The 24,751-nt window shown below is 37.2% G+C and overlaps 1 protein-coding gene across 1 annotated transcript in view; it reads right to left on the bottom strand.

The window, feature by feature from the left end:
* Nucleotides 1-2,946: 2,946 nt before the first annotated feature.
* The window catches only part of BLTP3B (bridge-like lipid transfer protein family member 3B), a 44,385-nt gene continuing 22,580 nt past the window's right edge, over nt 2,947-24,751 (bottom strand). The window contains exons 12-21 of the mRNA XM_059816165.1: nt 23,053-23,194; nt 22,059-22,252; nt 18,616-20,114; nt 18,006-18,181; nt 16,456-16,592; nt 14,702-14,852; nt 8,608-8,864; nt 6,330-6,438; nt 4,356-4,525; nt 2,947-3,626 (exon numbers count right to left, since the gene is read on the bottom strand). Coding sequence (XP_059672148.1) covers nt 3,501-3,626; nt 4,356-4,525; nt 6,330-6,438; nt 8,608-8,864; nt 14,702-14,852; nt 16,456-16,592; nt 18,006-18,181; nt 18,616-20,114; nt 22,059-22,252; nt 23,053-23,194 — 2,961 coding nt within the window. The 3' untranslated portion in view covers nt 2,947-3,500. The remainder of the gene's footprint in view (nt 3,627-4,355; nt 4,526-6,329; nt 6,439-8,607; nt 8,865-14,701; nt 14,853-16,455; nt 16,593-18,005; nt 18,182-18,615; nt 20,115-22,058; nt 22,253-23,052; nt 23,195-24,751) is intronic.

Raw genomic sequence — 24,751 nt, forward strand, 5'->3', positions numbered from 1 at the left:
AACTTACTTCCCTACTGGGATGGATGAATTAGTCGATTTCACAGCAAGTACCCACAACTTCATTGCTACTTAACATATTAGCAAGATCATTTTCTGTTCTTACAATAAATAAAAAGACATTGATTTATATCAGCAGCTGAATCAGAATCTGAAGTACTCTCTAAAATCTGCAGATAGCAACAGTGAGCTGAAAATCTACTTCAGGCATTTTATGATGCATGTTTTAAGAACTAGACCAGTATGAGCACATTTCCTCCATCGTTACTTACCTGAAATCTGGTCCTTGCAAGGAGTCTGCTTCTGCAACACATTCACACATTTTGTACTCTTGGAATTGTAGGTGCCTGATAAAGTCTTTACCTTTATTATCACATTCCCCTTACATTTATTATGAACTTACTATGAATAAAGGTAACCATTATCATGTCAGACTTAGGAAGTGTTCTGTAGCTAGCAATTATCCTTTAGCAATCAATTATGATCCCAGTTTAAGACTCCAAGTCAATTTCTAGGGAAGACAGTGTACAAACAGACATGGCTAATGGAACCAGGAAATAAAGGACTTAAGTAGAGAAAAAAAAAAAGAAAAAAATTTTCTCCCAGTCAGTACCGTGGTCCCCTGTGCCAACAGCCATGGTGGGTTTAATCCAGGGGCTGGAATAGCTACTGTCATGAAGCCGGAGCAGGCACATCAGAGAACAGGCATGATCTTTATAAAAACTTGCCTTTTATAAGTAATTCTGTTAAGGCCACATAATTTTGATTTAAAATTGGTGCTTACCAACAACGTTAGAGTTACTGTGAGAACTGGAACAGTGCATGCCAGAATGATTCAATGACCTAGCCTGGGAAAGGGCACAGCCTCTTCAAGGTGAGCTAACCTCAGAGCTTTATTAGACATTAAAACAGTATTTCTAAACAAGCTGAATGAGTGTTAAGCTCATCTGTAGACCAGTTGAAATTTCCACAGAAAATGTAAAATAAAACTTGGTTACAGTTTGCCTGCAACACTTCTGGAGTCAGTTTTCTGTATACATTGAAGTTCTCCAAACTCTATTCCATTTAGTTCTTTGCAGAATAAAAGCGGTGATTCATTCAAGAGGCTCTACTGAAAGTACACATTTCGTATCTAGGATTTAAGGAGGTTATGAACACTAACAGAGCCCTGAGAATGAATTAAACCTTTTTATTTAACCTGAGGCCTTTAGTCACTATTTTTAGTATAACTTATTAAGGCTTAGTTTAACTTTGTACTTTCAAACATTAATAAACTAACCCTCCCTCTGCATTTTTTCAATAGCAAAACTCATTTCAGAGTGACACAGTACTATCACTCTCAGTAATGAGAAGTCCACAACCAAGCTCACCCACGTCTTCTGAACTGTCCACAGATGATGCTCGTTACTAGAAAACTTCCATGAAGTAGAAATGTATTCAGTTATAATGAACTGCAAGAAAGTGAAACCCTGAATTTCAACATCTGTACTGAGAAGAGCTGGTTTGGGTTGTTGTTTTGGGTTTGGTTTGTGTTTGGTGTTTGTCAAAAGAAGCAGGTACTAGCTTGTGCAGGAATAAGGACAGGCATTTGATATTGCTGTTTATTTCTTTTTAAAAATTAGACAATTCTCAACGTATTATTCCAGCAACATGCTACTAAGCACTCTATACATTCCTTTCTTCAGAATAATTCTAACTAGATCTTGGCAGGGATAAACTGAGTAAGAATTACTGACTTTAACAGTATCAGTCAGAATTAAACCAGTTGAGAACTCCTCCCCTGAATCTGACATATTTGTGTGAAATTGGGCTACTCATATTTAATACTGTGTTGTCTTAAATACCTTTTGAGATAAAAATATTTAGTTTATCTATTAGAAAGAGTTGTGTGTATATTTTTTCATCTTATTCAGAATAATAAGATAAAATTTCCATGGGCATTAAAGGGAGTTTCAACTAGGGTTTCATAAGGCAGGCTTTAAATTAGTGCCTGAACCAGATCTTCCACAGAGTTCTTGATTAAAATCTACATACTTTCAATAACTATTTTCAGCAGTGTAAATTATGTGTCATCCAAAAAGTTTTAATGAAAACCATTTTAATTAAAACTAGTTTGACAGCCTGAATATGCAAAGTCAAACCACAGGACACTAAACACTTTTTGAGATTTGTCTGCATATCTACAAACAAAACTTCCCTCAAACATTCCATGGAGCAGAAACAATTGTGGTAGCAATTAAAAGATTTTCAGTTGTCAGATTCAAGGTCACTAGTTAAATTATTCAGTCATTTTTAGTTCTAGCAAAAACAATCTCTTACAGGAATGTATGGTTTTGTATGTTGTTTCCTAAATTGTTTAGAAGCACACTCTTATATTCTCTATTTTACAGTGTTGTGCTTTTATATTTAATCATCTGTACCAGTTTTTAGCTGAAAATTATTGTTCAATTTGTACAAATCACCTATGATTTAAACTGTATAATTACATTTCATGTAATCTCACAATTTCATTGGGTAATTAAATGATTCTCTACAGCTTTTTTATCAAAAAAAGCAATATACAATTAATGAATCCCTGTAGGATTTCCGCCTCCCCCCCCCCCCCCAGCATTGACATTACATATTTAAATACATTGGACCAAATCCTTGGGCATGTCTGATGAGTTGTGCAGAAATCAGACATGCATGCAATATGGCTCAAAGCTCACCTTTCACAAAGGGCTGGATCCTATTGCAGGGCTATATCTTCATCACAGAGAAAGGAAAAAAAAGTGTGAATGTCTAAATTACATCAGCTGTACAGATACAGTGGACCTTCATGCAGAAGGAAAGCCCTGTAGTACACCCTCTTACTTAAATTCTCCAGCATTTACTGTGGTATTTTAGGAGCGCATATGGAAAGGGTATATGGAACTCTGTAGCACCAGAGGATTATTCTTAAAATCCTCTCTGGGCAAATTACACTGAATTTAGGGCCAGTTTAGGGCTAGTATTTTAATTTTTGGTAGCTATACTATTCTAGACCATCTAGCCTATACCATCATAGTGCAAATGTCACCTCCTGTATAGATACCTTGTGGTAATAATAAAACAACATAACCTTAACAAACAGAGGTACAGTTTGTTAATGAGGCATGGTACGTTTTACTCAGTTATGCACCCAGGCACCTTCTTTCATTGCTGAGACATCCATTTTTCAGAAAACATTTTAAAAATAACATCTCCTTTGATAATACTAAAAGTAGATGATATGATTTTTTTTTCTTCAGTAAATTAATAAAGTACAGTATAAACTGATTTTTCCAAAGTCATTTCAGTTTAAAATGGGCTGAAAAAAGTTACAATGTTTAATGGTGATTTTGGAATAGTAACTAGTTCACAATGAGAAAACTTCGTTTGTCACCAAAAAAAATAACCATGTCTTCCAGTGATTTACAAACAGTATTTTAGATGCCACCATCACCGGAAGTTCTGTTGATGTCTTGCACCAACAGAACACTGTCCTACTGATGATCAACATTCATCTTCTTTATACGATGAAGCAGGGCATCTTTTTCCATTTGGACCTCAGCAAGAGCCATTTTGGCTTTGGCTAGTTCCTGTTTGAGAAATTCATTTTCTTCAATAAGCTGAAATGATCAGGTTAGAAAAGAGCATTATTAGTATTCCTGCATACTGACAACTTTTTCCATTACAGTAACTTTTAAAATACCATATGCTCACATTCATTGCTGAGTGCAGGTTTGATGGGGCTGAGTCAATTGCGACTGATTCCCAGTCAATGAGTGTAGAACATGGAGAGAGTTGACGTGTTAGCATGGAAGGCAAGATACCCAATGTTTTAGCTATGCCATTTCCATTCTGGAGTGGAGTGGAAACACCACCAGGTTCTGAGCTCTAGGAATGGATTCTTACCCATTGGAAAAAACAGCCAAATTGACGTGCGGGTTCTGTCATCATTTTTCATTCATTCAAAATCCAGGTATGATTGATAGGTTAGTAAGGGTCTGACTTAACAGTCTAGTCCTTTGTTTTTGGCAGTTGTGTTGTACAGGGATGCGGGAGGTAGGGAGAAGAAGGGACTTGTTCCCTCATAAAACTCCCTCTGATGTAAAGGAGAAGAATTAGTCTGCAGTGTATTATTACCCTATTTAGAAAGCAGTATTAAATTTGTTTTGCATCCCTAAGTACTGAACCATTCTATAATATCTGTAATTTGTATTTTCCATCTCAAACAGATTTCTAAACAGAAGTAGCCACCAAGCCCATCCCCAGATAATCTAACAATTATGATGATTAATGATTGTAACATAATGGGGGGGGGGGGGGGGGGGGAAGTCAAAAGGAATTCTTAATACCTCATTTTTAAGGAAATCAGCTGAATCCCTGCTTGATTTAGAAGGTCTGGGAATTTCACAGGTAGTCTGCGTGGCTTGGTCCTGTGTTTTAAGTCCAACAGGTCCAGCTGCTTGCTGCAATGCACTACTGGAATTCTTCATCTTCGACATGTCATTTACACTTTGACTGTCTGTATCACAGAAAGATACTTAAGAGTAGTGCTTAGGGTTTTTTTGTAATTTTTTTTTTTAAGTTTGATTCTCATCAGCACAAAATTAAAATCACCTAAACAAATATACTTCAAATATTAAGTACATATATATTTACCTCCCAAATTCAAACCAAGTCTGGGCCATCTTTGCTATACCTTCCCATTAGGTAGGTGAAGAAGACATTAAGATCACCCTGCAGCCTCCTCTTCCTCAAGTCATACAATACATTGCATATTGTTGGATTAATATATTCAGGACCTGGATGAAAGGGTGGGCGCACCCTCTGCAATTTTGTGAACAATACCAAATTGAAGGGTAAGTAACTGACACACTGAGGGGCAAGGCTGCTTTTCAGAGGGACCTGTACAGGCTGGAGAAATGGGCTGAATGGAGCCTCATGAAGTTCAGCTGAAGCCTGTGTGAAGTCCTGCAGCTGTGAGTAAAAAACCTCTTGCTCCACTACAGGTTGGGGACCAACTGGACAGAAAGCAACAGGAAATGACCTGTAGGCCTTGGTCAACAAGAAGATTTATCATGAGTCAGCAGTGAGCTCTGACAGCAAAGACTAGGCACATACAGGCTGTACTATCAAGTGTATAGCTAGCAACATGAGGGAAGTTATTATTCCCCTATACTCAGCACCAGTGAGACCACATCTGGAATACTGGATCCAGTTTTGGATTCCCTAGTGTGATAACAGCAGAGGACCGCCAAGCTAATTGTGTCCAGGAGCACGTGATGTACAAATGAAGGGCTCAGAGAGATGCACTTGTCAAATCTGAAGATGAGAAGGCTATGGGGTGATCTTAATGCTGCCTTTACCTACCTAGTGGAAGGGTATAGAGAAGATGGACCAGATCTCCCCGATCTGGCTTGAGGTGGCAGGACAAGAGGCAACAAAGGAAATTCCAATGAGATATTAACAAAAAACTTAACTATAAGGGTGGTCAAACACTGGGACAAATTATTTAGGGCAGGTTGTGGTATCGCCTTTTTGATGCTCAAAACTTGACTGGACAGGGCATTGAGCAACTTGATCTAATCTGCCCCTGCTTTAAGCAAGGAGCAGGACCAGATGACCTCGAGAGGCTTCTTCCAACCTAGGTTACTCTATGATTCTTTGACATATCTGTGAAAGACAACAGTAAAGTTCCAGGTCTAAATGTATTGCCTTGCTACAAGTATTTAGCATTTGCCCATACATGTAGAAAAAAATTCTAAGTGTATACAAGTTTCACAAAAAGTACAAAGTTAAATTGCTGTTTGAAATACAAGTCTCTGTGCAATCCCAGCCATGAGCTGCCAGGACACCACTGTAATATACAGAATTGAAAACTGCTACTTGTACTTCTCAAATATTCTTTTGTTTTACAATATTCTCTATTATTACTCGTAACACAAAAACACAAAGACAGCAGGTAATCACCTTGGTAATCTGTAAAGAAAGGGAATTTTTTGTTTGGTTTGTAGTCAAAGGAACCTTAGACTTATGACAAAGTGGTATGCAATGATGAAGCATATCCTGATGAAGTTATATACATATTTTTACTTCTCTCAGATTGATTTAGCTGTGAGTTGTCATCACAGCCAATACACTATTCAAAAACGTAATTTTCCTCTATGTGACTACACTTAGAATTAAGGTATATGGCAACACAACTTACACAAATTACCATTGGTTATCTTTTCATTATTAGCCACATGTCTGCACGAAGGAAAAAACCAGTATTAGTAATAATTAGAATATAATATTGAGATATCAAGGCACAGGAACATACAAACCTCTAATGAGAAAACAGCCATCATCATTTCTTTCTATCCAGAGTATGTCAATATGTAGTTTTATGGGTACCAGCTCAGATGGCTTGAAATTTTCACGAGGACTGTCATCCTAAAAACCACAAGTATTCAAAAATGAGTTTACCAAGAAACCAAAATAGCTAATTAAGATGTTCAATTAAACATAAGTGGATTTAATGAAACTTGAAAGGAAACATTTCAGAGTAGAATTTTCTAATGGGATCTCCACTAAACTTTTGCTCCATTTTTTTTCCCCAGGGATCATATTAAAGGCCCAAATTTATCTCTGGAATAAGTCTGCTGAACTCAATATATACAGTCTGACTAAAATACTTCAAAGTATTTTTACAGACATCTCAGTAAGATTATATCCCAATTCAAGACATTCTTTAGCTCAGGAGCTCTCAGAGTCAGAGATAAGAAGCCTGAACTATATAGTATCCGATTTTCCCTTGAACTATTTAAAGATTGAATGGGTACAGCTATCATTCTTGAATGGATTTTGTCTTTTTAGAATTTAGTTTGGGATGACACCAGCTGCAGTTCAGTTATCTTACTGTACTCAACAGAAGAGAAACTTCACAAATTACTTCTCTTTTGGGATCTCCCCAGGAAGTCTTTATAGTTCATTATCCCTGTCAAGCAGAATAACACAGCCAGTATAATCAGAAACTATACCTATCAGCATTAAGTACATCGCAAGAAAGCTGTTGAGATCTAACTGTCAAAGTTTCTTGAAACAGCACTGAGATTGCAGTAGAAAATGCAACAAATAAAATAACCTTTCTTCAATTCTTCACACACGCACACGAAACACTGCATCAAGTCTCATTCAGAAATAGAATATACTGCATTGATCAGGCAATGCAGCATAAATTTGAACCATATCTTCTTGCTCTTTATTACCCAACAACTCTATATAAATCAATAATCTGTATGTCAAATTTGCAGTTTGTCAACCATCATGAGTAACTTCACTGTGATGTGTGTGCACTGCTGAGTGAGCACTTCAGTGCTTTTGCTGCCAAACAGACTCTTATTGCCAGTTTATTAATGTAATATTCCCCATCTCAAACAGCTGCTTTCTCAAGAACATTTTGCTCAAATCTTCCATCTTGCCAATAAACCAGCACAATTCTGTTTCTACATTTAAATGACTGTATGTTAAGCCTTCCCTTTTTGCATTTGGGTATTCACGTTTGTGATACATAGAAATCTGAGGAACAAATCCACAGCTCCTACAGAAAGTGCTTGTGCTACTCCTGTAGTAGAAACGGCCCTAAAGGAGTGCCTAAGGATCCTCAGGGGATGGAAAAGTTGCATCACAGAGGGAAGGAATACTGATGCACTTTGAGTGGAACACCGTAGAGATAACAATTGCTCTTCCAGTCAAGAATGATCTTAGCAGACTCAAGGCCTTAGCCCCAGATGCAGAACTGGAGCTTCTACTCCAGTCCTCACTTTGTTCAAAGTTTGTATGGGATTATTAATTTCCAAAGCAATGTTATAATTATCTTATCTTTACATTTGTTTTTTGTTGTTCCCCTCTCAAAAAAAAAAGTGTCCTTATTTTTATATTCAATGGTTGTGCAGCACAGAACTCACCATCTCCTTTAAATGCCTGAAAGAAAATCCCCTAGGAGACTTGAGCAGGAGTGTCCTCTTAATGTTACTAATTTAAGCCTTGGTGGTGAGAAAAGCTTGCATTATTTAGTATCTGTTTCTAGGTAGGACAGAACATGAAATCTGGGTTCTAAGAAACAGTATTCAAGTGGTTTGAACTGGAATTCCCATAACCCTTTTCCTTCTTTTGTACTGAACTTCCATTGCAACAACTATCCTCTAAGTAGGAGAGAGAATTAACCTTTGAAATCTGTGTTTTGTAATTAGAAAACCATTACTATGCTAAGCAAAAAAACCCAACCAGAAAAACCCACATTGTGCCTCTAGGAACTTGGTATACCTTACCTATAAAACTCCCAGACACTGTCACTCGACAAAAGAGACTGGGAGAGGAGGAAAAAAGTATAAAATATTAATTCATATAAATAGCATGGCCATGCAGAGAATTCCCCTCTAGGCATACCACAGAGATAACCAAATCTATGGATTTTTAAATTGTTTCAGTGTTATCTAAAGACCTTCCAGAGTATGACAGCAGTTTCTTCCAAGTTAACTGGTATCCAGATTAGTAGTTTATCATGAAAGAAATAAGAACACAGTTTCTTTAGAGCAGCCAAATAGTTCATTGTTAACATACTTTTAAATTAATTCTTGCATTAGAAACTTTTATCTTCATAGGCATCACTTCCGCAACAGTTTCATCTTCTAGAAAATGCTGAATGTTTGTGAGGGAAGACGTTAGAAATTCAGCGCTGAAGTTCTCTACATGACACTGAAGAAAACCGTTTTTTACAGCCAGTAGAGAATGTATGAGAGCACTAGGCCCACTTTCCCATCTCAAACTAATCTCAGGTGATGAATTAACTGGTCCAGCCACAGATTTACAGTCAGAACCTGTTGCAAAAGGAAAACACATTTGCATTAAAATTTTGCAATGTACAAAAAAGCAATTATGATGCAATTACTTCTACCTCTATTGTGAAACTGATTTCAAAGTACTAAAGAGAAATAAACAGTACAGACAAGTATAGTACCTCACTGTGACAACAGAAAAGGACAATACAGAAGTATCACCATGCACAAAACATTTGCATTTCCACAATGTCTTGACAATGGAAAACCAATTATTTTGCATACTTTTCCACTAACTCCTTCAATTTTAATTCAGAAAAACATTTAAGTCAGTTCACTCTCTCAGGAGAGCAGGTATTCTCTTGGAAAGGCAGAATTTCCTGACTCAGGAACTTACTTGCTAACTCACAGGAACATAAACAGCAATGCAGTAAGATGGAGAACATGACCACATGGTGCTTCCATCATTTGGGTGGCAGTAGATTTGAACCTTAAAAAACCCCTAGCAGTTTCGTGTTAGTTTCAGTATCTTTAACCAGTAAGGACAACTGCAACATTCAAATACACAGTTCTAAAAATAAAATAAAATAAAAGATTTAAGGTAACCAGATATCGGTGGAGGGAGGTGGGTGGGGGTGGGGTGGGTCGGCCAGTATCCATTTGGTGTACATGGCTGACCTACAGAAGTTATCTGTATGACAAAAAGCAATTCACAGTAATTTATGGTAATTATATTAAGAAGCAAACATTGAAACTTGAAAGATAGCTGAAATCAAAGTAACAAGTAAAATCAACTGAATTATGTCAATTTGTATTAGTAGAGCATCTAACTGTTAAACAAATTTGAGAGAATTAAAAAAAATGCTTCTTGGTTTAAACTCTGGTTCCCTCAGGGAAGTCCAATGTTTACAAGCTTAGAAATTGGAAAAAAGAAGTGGATAAAGTAAAATTTAAGATGAAGTAAGACTTCCTTTTTCTATTTTTGTTTCTTTAATACTTTTCTTTCTCCTCTCCCCATATTACTGACATGCAGTTTATTGTAATCTCTCCTTCTTGTGCATATGAGCAATTACCAGAAAGCTGAAGAGAAGGCATACGGGAAGGCTACCAGCAGCCTTCCAATACCTATGACGAAGTTATAAAGACAGAGCCAGGCTCTTCACAGTGGTGCTTGTCAGAAGGTTGAGAGACAACAGCTCAAATTGCAACAAGAGAGGTTCAAACTGAATGTAAGGAATGAGGAAAATTAAGCAGTGGTGCAGGCTTCCTAGAGAGGTTGTGCAGTCTCTGCCCTTGGAGCTCCTTTCCAAGACCTGATAGGATAAAGCCCTGAGCAATCTGGCCTGATCTGAGAGCTGACCCTGCTTTGAAAATAGGATTGGACTAGATACGTCTTGACATCACCTCCACTCCTCTACCCTCAATTATCCTGTGATCCTATAAAGCGCAGGTTTCCTCTGTGGTGGCTTCTTTGCTGTGTACTGTCTAATGTTAAGTAATAATGCACACTGTAACAAATGCAGCATACTTTACCCCTCTTATTCAGAGATAACCTACTCTGTATAATCTGACATGCACTGCAAAGAAAAACACAGTATGCTGGTGGGCTGCAAGTTACATTGTTTCTCTTCAGTATAGCTTACCCTGGATGTCTTTATATAAAGGAAAACCATACTTCACAGAAATAGTGTTCCTTCTGAAATTACGCATCTGGTTTACAAGGCACTTGGTTAAAAGTACAAGGCGTCACTGCTGATCACATTACACTTGTGAGACACAAGCTTTTTGATACATCAAGTCTCTACAGATATACTCAGGTATCCTGTTAAAGAAAAGACATTTGCAGCATGCAAACATGTTTTTAAAAGGTATCATTAGTGTATTGTTAATTGCTACTGCAATGCTAAAACAACTGTTCACAGCATTAGTATTTAAGAATTCAGGTTCCTGATACGCTAAACCAGATGAAGCACAGATCAAAACTGTAGAAGCCAGATGACAATTCACTAAGTCACACTGACACTATGCTGGGTAAGATTCATTAAAAAATTGAGAAGGTTAGCTTTGAGTGAATAAAAGTTATGCAGATTAGGCAATGCATCCATGCTGAAGTTACAGCAGCCTCCCATGCAACAATCCCTTTTGCATTCCCCCCAATTCTTGTCCCCGAGATCAGTATCTCTAGATCCTCAAAGCCTTTTCAAGGTACGATGATAGAGCCCAAGTTTTCTCTATGGATAGGTATAGATGTGGTTGCAAAGTTGCAGAAGTACCACATGCACCTAGCCTAGTCACTGGCCAGAGACAGACCCAGAGTCAAGCCCCAGTGACAGTCACAGCAAGTTACCAGTCACAGCAAGTTCTCTGCTGGACCTAGGAGGAATTCCTGTTTACTCTTGGGAAGCAGTAGCAGGGGAATGTTACAGGTTCAGTTCCTTTTAAGCAAAATGTGATGCATTATTTTTTCAAAACTACAGACCAGATCACTCTGAGATGCCTCTGGAACCTTCAGTGGTGGCTTATAAAGGGCCTAATAAGAAAGTACAAGAAGACAAAGGACACTGGGGCAAAACTAGCTTTGGTCCAAGTTCCTAACAACTGGAGAAGTGGACCACATCGCTAGTGGGGATGCTGATACGGCACCTAGAAAAGTTAAACACCTACTATGTTCCTGGACAATGTGCTTCCTCTGAGAGTGTGCCAAACTAAGGAAAACAGATGCATGCAATGCTCATGGATACCAACTATAACTAAACATGCTGCCTCCAGGAAAACAGCTCCAGGAAAGTACTGGCAAGAAGGTTTTGAGCAGTCAGGGAGAACTGTATCAGTGTCTGTTTTGTATATGTCTATTTTAAAAAGGAAAAAAAAAAGGGTAAGAGGAAGGGTGAGAAGAAGGATAATTAACTTTCTATATTCATCCCAGAAAACATGCAGGCTAGTCAACTGTTCTAGACCAAATGCAGTCAGACAGACCTATAGCAAGAGGCAGTAACTTTATTCAAGTAATACTGCCCCAGCCTGAACGTAGTACAGGTCTGAAAACTGTCATTTCGAGTTTCAGTACAGCATGCAACAGACATTGCCGGGAGCTATAGCAGCCAGGCAGAATAATTAATTTGCTTTCCTATCTGTAGATTAATTGGGTTCGTCCTTCTGTACGGTGTCCGGTTCTCATGGATGACCTAGCGCAGCAGCAGGCTCAGGGCATATGCACGTATCGATTGGCACTAGAGTCAGGGTAGATGAACATATCGTCAGTCTGGGTTGACAAAGACCAATGGGAAGAACTGTAAACGAACATAAGAATCTTCAGCCTCTGCTGTGAACCAGAACCTCTCCTTTTGTTACCTCTGTAAATAGAGGTTTCCACAACACTAAGAGCCATAACTCCATCCTTCAATCCTTCCAATGTTTAAGAAGTGCTAGATCTCACATTTCCCCCACCAAAAGAAAAAAAAAAAAGCACACTGCAAGTATCAGGTACCTTTTGTGGCTCTAGTCCAGACAGAAGAGAATTAGCTACTAGCAGTCCTTGAAGAGGAAGGGCAATTCTCCAGATGGGAGAACAATGACCACTCTGTCCAAGGAGTCTCTGCAATTGGTTTGGGAAACTTTGTTTCCCCCAAGGTTCTATATTCTTCCCACAAATACAGAGAAAGAAATAAGCAGTATGTGCCCTAAGTATTTCTGGACCAGAAAAGAGTGCCTGTGTCATTGCCAGAAGAATCCACCAAAGTGTAGAGAAACAGCAGAAGAAAAGACCACACATTCAGTCTCAGGCGTGAAGTCAATCTTGGTTATTTCGCAGATATCTGAAAGGGCACAGTCAAGAGAGGATGGAGTAAAAATTACACTAAACAGTTCGGAAGCTGCTATGAACTGCTGTTCCCTTCTCCAAGCATGACAAGGTCTCAGTAAAAGCACTGTCCTTCCCAGAGCACCTTTGCCATACTCCACCCCCCCCTTCTTTTGTTATTGCTGCCAGACAAGATCTGATAAAGGCATCATCCTGCAACCAGCCCTGCAGGGAAGTGCGCAGCTGCCACATTACCCTCAAACTTATTCCAGCTATTAGGCATGCTTTTCCCTTTCTACACCTACTGCATTAACAGTATTGTAGTTTTAAATGGTTATTTTTACCCAGAACACCTTTGTAGACTGTAATTATGACTTGATTATTCATTGCTTTGCATGGTTCCTCAGTTTACTGATTACAATTATTAATTCAGCACTTGAGTAAGTTTTATTAAAGGTCTTGGGGGGGTTGCTTTTATTGGGATATTTTCTTACACTTCTGCTCACTGGTTCTTTTAGTTGTATTTTGCTACCGTTAACTCATTTAAATAGTTTCTTTTGATCTAATTCTCAAGCTTTTTCCCAACCTTGATCCTCTGGAATTATTTTTTTTTTTTAAAAAAAAACCCCTGTTTTCTCCCTTAGTTCTTCTATTAGAATAAATGTGGGAGATGGGGAGCAGCAGTGGCTGCAGAAGATTCCTGACTCAGTACAGAAAGCACAGCCCTACAGTGGAGAGAAGAAAAGATGTACATTACAGAATGAGAGTGACCAGCAATGTACAAATGTACCCATCCAGATACCCACCAGAAAGAGAAAGGAAGAGATATGAAGTGGAAGTATTTGGAGATTCCAATCACATTATAAACTTTTGTCCATAGAATAATCAGCCAGTGCACAAGCCTCTCATCATCAGCTGAATGAGAGTAAGTAGGTTCTAGTTTTAGATTCACATGAGAGCAGGAAGATAGCATGTTCTTACTATTTACTTCCTCTTGCTTTCACAGGGGATATGACAGATAACCAGAAATCAGTTTGCCTACTGTATGAACTGAAGGTCAGCCATGAGTCTTCCCTGCTGGACCTCCATCTTGTCTTCAGATGCAACTGCAACATCATGCAACAGCTGCTCAGGCAGCAGCTGCTGGCAACTGCTCAGCTTGTCAGTAAATGGGTTCTTTAGCTAGGGTAGCAGAGGCTGTACCATCAAGCACAACTTCCTGAAGAAAATCTGTGCTGCTGGAAGGCTGGAAATAAATGGCAGCCAACAGCTGCTATAGCTGTTTCCTGGGAAAGGGGATGAACCATAAGCAGGAAGTAGTTGCATCAGGGATCTGCCCTAGAAACCCTACAGCGCAACAGAGCTGGCATCCAGCAATCCATGTGGAAGGCTGGCAGAGGGGAGCAAAGCAAACTGTGACATGAAGTGGCACGCCAATACAGCATGCCAAGAAAAAACAAAAACTCGCAGTATGTGAACTAGGTTTTCTGGCAGAGAATGTATATGTACTCATGCCCAAGAACAGCTCTGACAATATACTAGTTGATGTAGCTGTGCAAATATTTAAAAAAAAAAAAAAGGCTGTCTTTGCAGCTCATCTTTCCTGACACCGAGTCAATTTTTAACTTTTATTAAACCACAGATTATACATCTGTTTAAACTCTGGGTGTTAATTTACTCTAGAGAAATATATCTTGAAGAAAAGAAACAGCTCTTCAAACCAAGGTACATTTAAGCGAAGTGTCATTCGAGCAGTAAGGGAGTTCCATCTTCATAAAACAATAAAGTAATGCAACTTATTTGATTTTAAAAAAGCAAACTACTAATGGCAAGAATTCAATGCAATGCATTTTTTACCCGCAATCTCAGAAATGGTTCCATTTCTATTTCCTTCTCCTTTACTGTATGGCAATTAGGAAAGAAATCAGAGTAGATATTCTAAACCAGCGTAAAAAGGATGCTATTGTACTAACATAAAACTGGTTTTGTGCCTTAAAGCTAATACAGTGTTTTTATTTACTTAGAACAAATGTTTCCAACTCCAATTTCACAACACAGAGATCTCACTGTTAGTTCTTACCAACAGTTCTGTTGCAAAGATAGTGTCGAACACTGATATTTCCCAGCTGATTTGGTATCACTTGGTTGACCTGTACGCATATTTCTGTGTCTTCACCTCTGATGTCAATTTCACCATTAACACCAAATATTTGGAAAACCATAACAGACATCTGTCAACAAAATTAAGACAAAACAATATGAGATTATAAATTGAATTTACAATGGTTATTGGTTTTTAAGTTCTAAGCCTTTTCCCCCACAAAAGGAAAAGAATCTTTGTATCCACAACCCTTGCTCACAGAAAGGCACAAAGTTTTATCATTTCTTCTTCTTTTCTTTTTGTATCCATTGGCTTGACAATGGGTTGCTCAATTGTCTGTCCAAAGATAGACATCTGTATTTATAACCCACTAATACCAGTTCAGAGTTGGCCAGAAAAGCCATGAAAGTGAGACAGACTTTCCCCACTCTCACAAAGAAGCTTGTGACCCATGTGACACCTGAAATTTTCTAAGGCTACATTCAACTTGATCTGTATCGTAAGCACAGTCAAGCATTTGCAGTGCTGAATCAGACCAGATTAAAGAACCAGGATAGGCTACTAAACCTTGCTATCTGCATAGTAGTCAGCCCTTTTTCTCTATTTATTGGGTTGCAGTATCTTTCAAAAAAAGTAGCAGCCAGTTTCAAAAGTGAGCTTTGGTATCAGAAGATGTATGTCCATCATCATTACTGCTATTTTGGGCTCATTTTTCTTATGACTTTTTAGTTACGCTCTACAAGTAGAAAAAAATGTGCTAACGTGCATTTGCATAGCAATCTGAATGAATACTGTTTCTTCCATATTACCTATATGCACAGATGATTGAGAATTTATTTAAAAGGAACCAATCATTTAAGCGAGCTGCTTTTTTTCATTTCTTTTAAAATTAAGGTGATCCACAAATATTTTAAAGCAAAGGTAGGATTACATGACTAACATCACTAAAAAGGAAAATAAGTCTGCAAGCACACAACAGATTTCAGTAAATTCACTGTCCTTCTTTGGGCCCATATACTCTTAGGTTTCCAGTTCATGACCTTAACTGACAGAAGAATATAATTTAACAAGCCTTGATTAGGGCAAGGATCAGCAAGTAATAAGTAGATAGGCAGATGGAAAAAGTTGGACCCTGCATAGTGTCTCAGGGAGGGAATCTCCCTCCACATGCACTATTCTTATAATCTTCTCTAAATACTGGGCATTGTCTTAGCATAATTCTGGACAAGAGGCATCTCTGACCTGACCCAGTAGGGCAGTTGTTATGCTCCTATTTGCAAATACTACAGAATGCTACCAGTGCTAAGGAAACATGTCTATAAAAGAGATGTCAGAGTTATGGTACTTTCTTTTATCTATACTTGATAATGTTAAAAAGCTCATTTTAAATATCATATTCAACAGACCATAAAAAGAACATGATGACATGACATTACAAAACATTGCTCTGTACTAAAGCAGAAATATTTTCTGACATTTTTAAGTGGCTACTGTCATTTACCAACAGTGGCTATAGAGGAGATAAGAAGAACAAAGAATGCTCACAGTATAAACTTGGATTACAATTTTCATATGTACTTAATACAAGTGCACCATATCTATAGGCTTACATAATGCACTAACAAAAGCTCCCAAAACTACTTGAAAAATCACCTCTAAAAGCATTCATTTTAGTTCTATTTTAAGTTTTAATTTACTGAAGCATGTATTCTAATGGAATTCAATAATATTACCATATCTTCACTAGTCTCATGGGCATTCTCTGAAGCAGCGCTCATGGCATCTGGAGATGACCCATCACAATTTGCAATCACTGTGCCTCCTTCATGGGCATTTTCTGATGGGCTTTGATAGTTTGTGGCTGTAATACCTTCCGCATATATATCAGAAAAAACGCAAAGTTAGCATAGCATAACCTGAATCACTCCTGCATTAAGAATAAAGCCAGTGTCTGTTACTGTATGCATACGTTAACTCATTTTTTAAGATGAGTTGAATGGCTTATTAAACAAATATTTATGACTGAACTGCCAAATCTATTCCTCTTACAGAGAGTTCAAAATTCTAGATGCTATGCATGTAAGGCAGCAAAACCAAATGGCACTCTACATGCATTGTTTAAAAAATTGTGAAGGGTCTTTTTTAGTCTTCCAAATCAAATATAAAACTGATCCAGCAGAAAAAAAGGTTAAAGTTTCCAAGTCATGTATCTAAAACACTGCACAGTGCCTTTAGAGCAAGTGTTTATGGTTTTATGTTTAGAGAAATAAGCTATATATATTTTCATTAGAGTAATCATGGTAGTGTTTCCTTGACAACTAGAAAGCATGCAGACTTAACCTGCAGTTAAATATTATTTAACAAGCTAAAAAGACATATAAAGGTTATTTAAAATGGAAAAACTATTTTATGGCATACTCCCACATAAGTACATGCAGGAATACTCCTACAATCCAAATATATAACAGGTTTGCAAGTGAAGCATTCTTCTCATTATTGCTCTAGACAGAAAAAAATATTGTCATTCTTTATTCATAGTTGAATTTATCAGAAAAGGGGTACCAATAAAGTTGTCTTATCGTATTTCCTGACATTAGAAAGTTTTTTCATCAGTTTTGCCAGAGAGCTACTGGATCATAACAATTGCGTAAGTCCATAATACTACAAACTATATAAACATAATTACCATATATGCCTGAATTCCCCCCTCAGATCAGGTCTGTGCGCATGCACAGATGAGCAAAAACTGGACAAAAACCTTGCTGTTTGACAGTCAATAGCTAGGAACTGCTCTGTAAGGAACAAGCTGCAAGGAGGCTACCAAATCTATCTGCCTGGTAATTAGCTTGGTGTGTGTTAGTGAAAATCCATTTCTTTTTCATCTACCTTTAAAATTAAAGCTTCTTTACCACTTCAAGCATAACAGTGATTCAGGGTACAAACCTGTAAACACTTACAGACAAAGCAATGGCTTTTAAGCCAAGCAGGGAACAGTTCTGTTTAATTCAGAGTTGCAACATAGGACTGCAATGCTTTTTCTCTCCTCAAAAGAGGAAAATTAAGTAGTGTTTAATTAAGTAGCACTACTTAAGTAGCACACCTTATTGCTTTCCCTTGAGATGATGTGCTGTGAATACACTTGCTATTACTGACTGGAGAAGCTAACAGAAATAGTGCTGAAAAGTATCCAGGATTTGCCGCACTACAATCCTTTTGAGTATTATTTTAGTAACAAACAACATTTTCATGTATTGCTTTAAAATATTTTGTTAAAGCTACTTACCTTTTTCTAGAAAGCTTTGACTGTCACTTCCATCACTCTCTATCAAATGATCCTCTAGCATCATACTATCAATAGAGATGGTATCCAGAGAGACTTGTGATGGACTTCTCTTCATATTCTTGTAAGAAACAGAGAATGCAGGGAGGTTGGACGGGCAGCGTTCCTTAGGCTTTGCACTTTTTAAATATAAAGATATTAGGAAATTATTATTTCAAATTAAAGGAATTACATAAAAGTTACTTTAAAAAAATTCCTCTAAACCAGGCAAGAGATAAAAGAAAAAAAATGTGATTATTCAATAATCCTTTGGCAAGAAAGAGATAAGCATAGAAACAACATGCATTCCTGTACATATTTGTGTTAATATTTTCCTCAATACATATTTTAGAACATTTAAACTGAAAGTAAGTAGTTGAAATCAGTTAATAACACCTCATTTTAGCTTTCATTGAATGCCAGATACTGCATATCTTCTATCTTTATATACTTTAAAAATTTTCATTTACTAGATGTTCACTTCCGTTGACCATTACTAAAAGTATGTGGCCAACAAGATTGAGAAATATTTTCAAATAATAGGAAAATTGATTTCATATTAAAACTTTTATACCTTGATGAAGACTGGGATGCAAACATTCTGACTGAAGTCACTTTCTCTTTGTTGATTTCCAGCTCTTCAGATTCTAAGGCAGTTTCTGTTCCTAAGTCAGTGACTTGGTTAGGACAGCCTTCAGTTGTGCCTTCCTGTTCATTTAACTTATTTGAAAATATGTTTTTGTCATCCTCTTTATCAATGAAAAATTCAGTAGAATCTTCTCTCTTATTTAAAACGGACGCTGAATCCCTAGGATGCAAGCTGCCTTTCTCACTTAGAGGCCCACAGACCTCCTCTGAATCACTTCTACTAAAAAGTCCACTGCTTCCTCCTTCACTCGTATCTCCCAAACCTTTATCTGATGCATCATCTGAAAGTGAAGTTCCTTTCTGAAAATCCGTATTACTGTCTGATTTAAACAAAAGAGGATCTATTAAAATTCCTTTATTAACTTCAGCATTCAGAGGCTTGCAGTCATTTACATAATCAAAATTAGTAATACCAGTTTGCACTATCTTACTGCCAACTGATTTACTCTCTGAAGTAAGAACTTCCCCATTTCCCAAAGGGGAGAGTTCTGATGCCATGGGACTTCCTTCTTCCACAACTGGAGACTTACAAGGGTTTCCCTGAGTCACTGGATGGAGTAGTAAGGCTAGTTCTGCACTTTTCACTAAGATCCCAATACAGACATCGGTTTGTTTTGCAGGTTTTCCTGTCACTGCTTCTACATCATTCCTTAAGTTTTCCAGGAGCAATACAAGAGATTCATGGAGAAACAGCAAAAAAAGATATTGGTAATGATCAATCTGCACGCTTACATGTTTTTGAACATGGACAAGAACATGTACATCTGCATCAGAGGAAGAACTTTCAGAAAGCACTCCTGAAGTGTCTGACATTTGAATGCCATTGGTCAAGGGCTCCGTCTCACTGCTGTAATATTCCTTTAGAAGTTTTTTACGCTGCAGTCTATTAGCAAGATCACTAGATTCACTTTTTGGAATGTTCAAAGCTGTCTGATTATGCGACAGAAGTTCTTTTTGTGACTTTGCAAATCTTACTGGCTGGCAAATCCAAAGTGAAAGTGGGAATGAGTCCACAAAGCTTATTGGTCGGCCTTTCCCACTTTTTGTTCCTTCATAATCTATCCAAAACTGGGAAAAATGCAAGGCCCAAACATCAGTAGCTGCAGATGTCTTCAATGCATATTTATTCAATTTTGGGATGATATAACCTTTATAAACATCATGCATTTTAGTATCTTGTTCATGAGCATGTCTCTGAAAGATTGGATGCAAAAGATTAAAATTCTTCTGCGACTTAGGAAAAGTGGTGAAAGTTCTACTGAAAAATTCACAGTCTTTGAAGTTTTGAAACAAAGCTTCTAGATCAGAGTGTCTGCAGTTTGGAGAATATCTTGTATTTGTAGCAATCATCTCTGAACTTTGAATGGAAATTGCACAAGGTTGATCTTTATGAATTTCAGGTTTGTTTTCAGATGGGATGATGAACTGCAAGAAAAATATACTTTGTCTAATTAGAAATATGTAGATTAAGCAAGTATACAATTAAAAAACCAAAATAATAGCCATGACAGCTAAAATAAGGGAATATAATGATAATTTTATGAGCACTCAAGTATAACACAGAACAAGGATAAGTCAGGCTTACAGATTATCATTTGTGTTTCCTCTCATTTTTAAGAAGGATGCTGTGGCATCTAAAACTCAGTGTTTGTACAAAAACATAAGGGTCTCAGGCTTTTATCGTCTGAAGGATTTAGGTCAGCTATATTAGGCTGAAGTGCCTCATTTCTTCAACTCAGAAACAGCTTGGCAGAAAGTTTCTTCAAGTGTTCCAAGTATTTACAACTTTGAAAAACAAAGAATTATAATTTAGAGTTCAATCTGATTCGTCAAATACGGTTTTTCACTACACTGAGTATTACAGTATTTTATTTCTATATTAAGATACAAGGAAACAATTAACTGTGCTAACACAGCTAATATTCTTAACATTGCAGAATACAGAATAGGTATTTTGTGACTGTTATTTGATAATCGTAATAAATTTTTTCATCCTAAAAATAAAAATATACTCCAACTCCTAAAAACCAACAAAATAGTTCAGTATGCTGGATTTAATTTAACTTGCATATCTTTAGTGTAAGTTTTAAAGGAAATACACATTTTATGCTAAATCCTGTGTCTGATGTTTCAGGGACCTCGGCCACAATAGTTTTGCTATTATCAGTGACACTACCTTTTGTCACAACATCTCCAAGCTGAATCTAGAAAGATCAGAGTAAAAAAGTCATCCTAAAGACATGGGAGTCTTAGATGAGAGTGATGAAGCTTCTTCATGTACATAAAAGGACTCAGAACAAAATAACCAAATATGTAACTACATAATAATTAACTATATGATATGTAAACATCTAGCACGGCAATAATAAAAGATTCATAATTTGCTAGAATAAAAATAACGCAGTTAATACAGGGATGAAATAATTAATATAAATCAAGATTTGAGGGACTTAAGAATACTTTTTCCTTCTCTTAGTTTAGTGGGCTATTCACATATAGTAATTCAATATGAGATCAGTCTGTATTTGTAGTTGCCTGGTTGTTAGCTCTCAATAATTGTTTTCATTCAGTACCAACCACGCCCTTTTAAAGTTCCATTAAATATGCACCTCTCCTGGGGCACCATCGAAAAGACTCATTGTTTTGTTCACCTCTGAACCTTGGAAACCAATAGCCAATGCAAATCGGTGGGCGGGGGGGGGGGGGGGGGGGGGGCGGGAATTTGTCTGCTCGATAATCCTTCTCCAAAGATGACGACAAGGGAAGCAAAAATCTGATGTTCAGCTGCATTAACAAGCACCACTCCTCTGAAATAAACATATAGAGAACTTGTGTACCTGAACTACAGCCAAGAGCCAGTGTGAAACAGAAAATGGTGAGAATGGGTTTTGGAGAAGAAAATAAACCTTCAGATGAACTGCTTTCTTTACTACAGGCATTCACTAACAAGACGAAAGAATTTTGATATACTACAACCAGAGGAACAAGGGAGGGCCCTTGCATTAATACAGAGCGCAGATACTAATTTTTTGCTAGTTATTTTTACTTCAGTGCTCAATTTTTTTTCTTCTGCTATGTCAGCTTCATGGAACACAGTGAAATAACCTGTTAATACTCCCATTCAGGTCTTCAATACAAAACCAAAATACCCCTAGGACATAGATGAAGTAGTATGGAAGACAGATGTCTATCTTCAAACCATCATATTTTGCATAGTTTTCCAGAGCAGTGTTGCTTCATGCATGGGTTGTTTGTTCATTTATTTGTTTATTTATTCCTTAAGCTGCTTTGCTAACAGCTTTTCAGAATAACAGAAAAAGTGTTTTCTTCCAAGGAACCACAAAACCCTTCCACTCAATGGCAGTGTACCTTTAACATTAGTCCATCAACTCGGACATCAACGTGTTCATCTGATTTTGAACTGTCATTTAACTTGTACATGGCCATGAACTGAATAAGACTCTGTTTCAAATCCAACACAAACTGATTTAGCCAAAGAATACTTCTCTCATCCAGGGTGAACTGTAAAGCATTCAGCTGGCCATACAAGTTTGGACATGGAACTAAAAGAGAAAACAAAATAAAATCATTAGAATAAGTAAAATGTTTAGGGATTGGTTTTGGTTTTGTGTTTTTTTTGGGTTTTCTTGTTGGTTTTTTTTTTTTTTTTTTTTAAATGAGTGCAAACTTACTTTTCCACCAGTATTTTACATCAGAGAAAGAATGGAAACCCACTCCTTTGGTCCCAAGGAAGAATAAATTGTTAAGGGATACCTAAAGTGATGCTTCTTTCTCTTACTCCAAGCAAGTAACTGGATTTTTGAATGTAAAAGCTAATATTAGAATAGAATGAAGTCTGAGGAGAGAGGGAGAATGTCCTCATTACAGAGGAAGGGCAGGACCAAGGAGATTTGCTGTCCTCAAGTCCCATCTCCAAGAAATCCACTGACATTTCTGTATATAAAACAGGGCCAGCCCCATAACACATTAATAAAAATAACTCCAGCAGATCTTCATTAGATACCATTTCAATAGTTTGAGTTCTTTTATGTAGCTATTGAGTTCTGTTATGTAGCCAGACAGTGGAACTGCAGAAGCAATACACGTATGTTGGAGAATGAATAATTTATGCGTCAGTAAAAATGCTGTGAATGTTTTCAGACTTAAAAAACACGTTTATAAAAAACAGTATTTATAGGAGTTTGTTTGGAACAAGCACTGTGGAAACGGAGCAGTGCTGTGTTCTTTCCCTTTTAGAAAGCCATTGCCTATTTCCATTTGTCAACCTCAAATCAGTATTACGCTTCATAAAGGTGAAAGTAACACAAAACTTATGGTTCGGTACAAAAAAAACCAGTCTTACTAGGGAAGTCCTTTCCATCTGGGTAGTAATATTCAGTGAATTCAATATGAATAGCTGGCATTTCTGGTGGAAGATAAAGTGACTTTTTATTGCAAGAGATCAGAGCTTTAGGGGAAGAACGACACTGGTCCGCTGTTGAAACCTGTAAAAGATAAAAGATTAATTTCATTAATACATTAAATTTTTATGAATCATTAAGCATTTGTAGTTGCAAGGCACTAGGAGGGTAACATTCCACTGCTCTCAGATGTAGATCCCCAGCTACACAAAGTGCTGACAATGAGAAACACCTAGTTGCCTGGTAGTAGAAGCAATCCACATAGAACAGTTTCACAAGAAAACTATATAGTATTAACCGTACCAGATCCCCTTCCTTCATGCGAGGCAGGAGGCAGCAGGTCACTTTCAAAGGCATTCAGTAGAAGCCTAGAATGATCTGATATCTTTATTGCAAACTACAGGTCCTCTATAAACAATTATGCTAGGACATGGTATATTTGCATACTGTCTGTCCCAAAGGATCCCATATCTAGATGATAAGGGATAGATAAACTAGATAAGTTTCTTACACAAGTGTTAGGAAGTCCTTGTACTGTCGTAAGGACAGATTCCAGTACATGGGCCAATTGACTGTATGCTGCTAAGCAAGGTGTTCAGCATGCACCCGACAGAGAAATGTATGCTTGGCTATGCCTGAAGGTCTACTTCACAGGAGAATCAAGACACAATAGAACAGTAATCCTCCATTTCTGTTTCCTTCCAATGTAAATTATGAAACAAGAACGAGATCACCTTTTGATATATATTTGACCTTAAATTTCTTGGAATGTATGCTAGTTTAAGAAGTATGTTGTCAAAACAAAGCTCTTTCATCCAATACTTAGTAGGTCAGCCTGCTAGCTTGAAATTAGCCAACTTACTAACATTGAATATAAGATGATGTCTACTTGTATTAGTTTCACTGGAAATAATGAATATATAACCTTTATAAGCCTGCTTCACTCTATGTAGCTGTTTTCAAGCTGCAAACATCTCTGTAATAACACACACAAAAATTGAAGTAATAACAGATCTATTTAGAAAAATAGCTTTTTGTAAATTGTATAGAAACAACAACAATTTAAAAAATTGAAAACGTATTTGTGTAGGGAGGAGGAGACAAGGATCCGAAGAGTAGAAGGCAAATGAAAACCCAACAGTATAAAATGATATTATAAAACCACTTCAAACCCAGATGAAGGCTCCTGGCAGTAAGCTGCAACCTCCCACTCTACCAGAAGCGACATGACAAAAAAGCATTGAAAATTGGAACAAGAGCAAGTAGAAGTCACAATGACTAAGGGCACACACTAAGCATTTTTGTTAGGACCTGAAATTTAGAGCAGATCCTCCTATATCACTACCATTCTGCCTTAAAGATATACTCCTCTATTCCAGTTTTCTCCTATCTGAACCAAAGAGTGAATCTGGACCACAACCAGCAACTGAGACTACTCACTGAAACAAATGGGGGGGAAGGGGAGGAGAGAATGGTTAAAGAGTCTTCTCAAAATATCACTGGGAGAGGGAAGGGCTGGAGAAAAACTTAAAAAAATTAATTTAACATTTTAAAAAATCCATATACTTTGAAAAAGATAACAATAAGAAAAGTATGAAATACAAAATCACATATTAAAATATTGGGTACCTAACATAGTAC

This window comes from Gavia stellata, chromosome 4, assembly GCF_030936135.1.
Source record: "Gavia stellata isolate bGavSte3 chromosome 4, bGavSte3.hap2, whole genome shotgun sequence".
Lineage (NCBI taxonomy): Eukaryota > Metazoa > Chordata > Aves > Gaviiformes > Gaviidae > Gavia > Gavia stellata.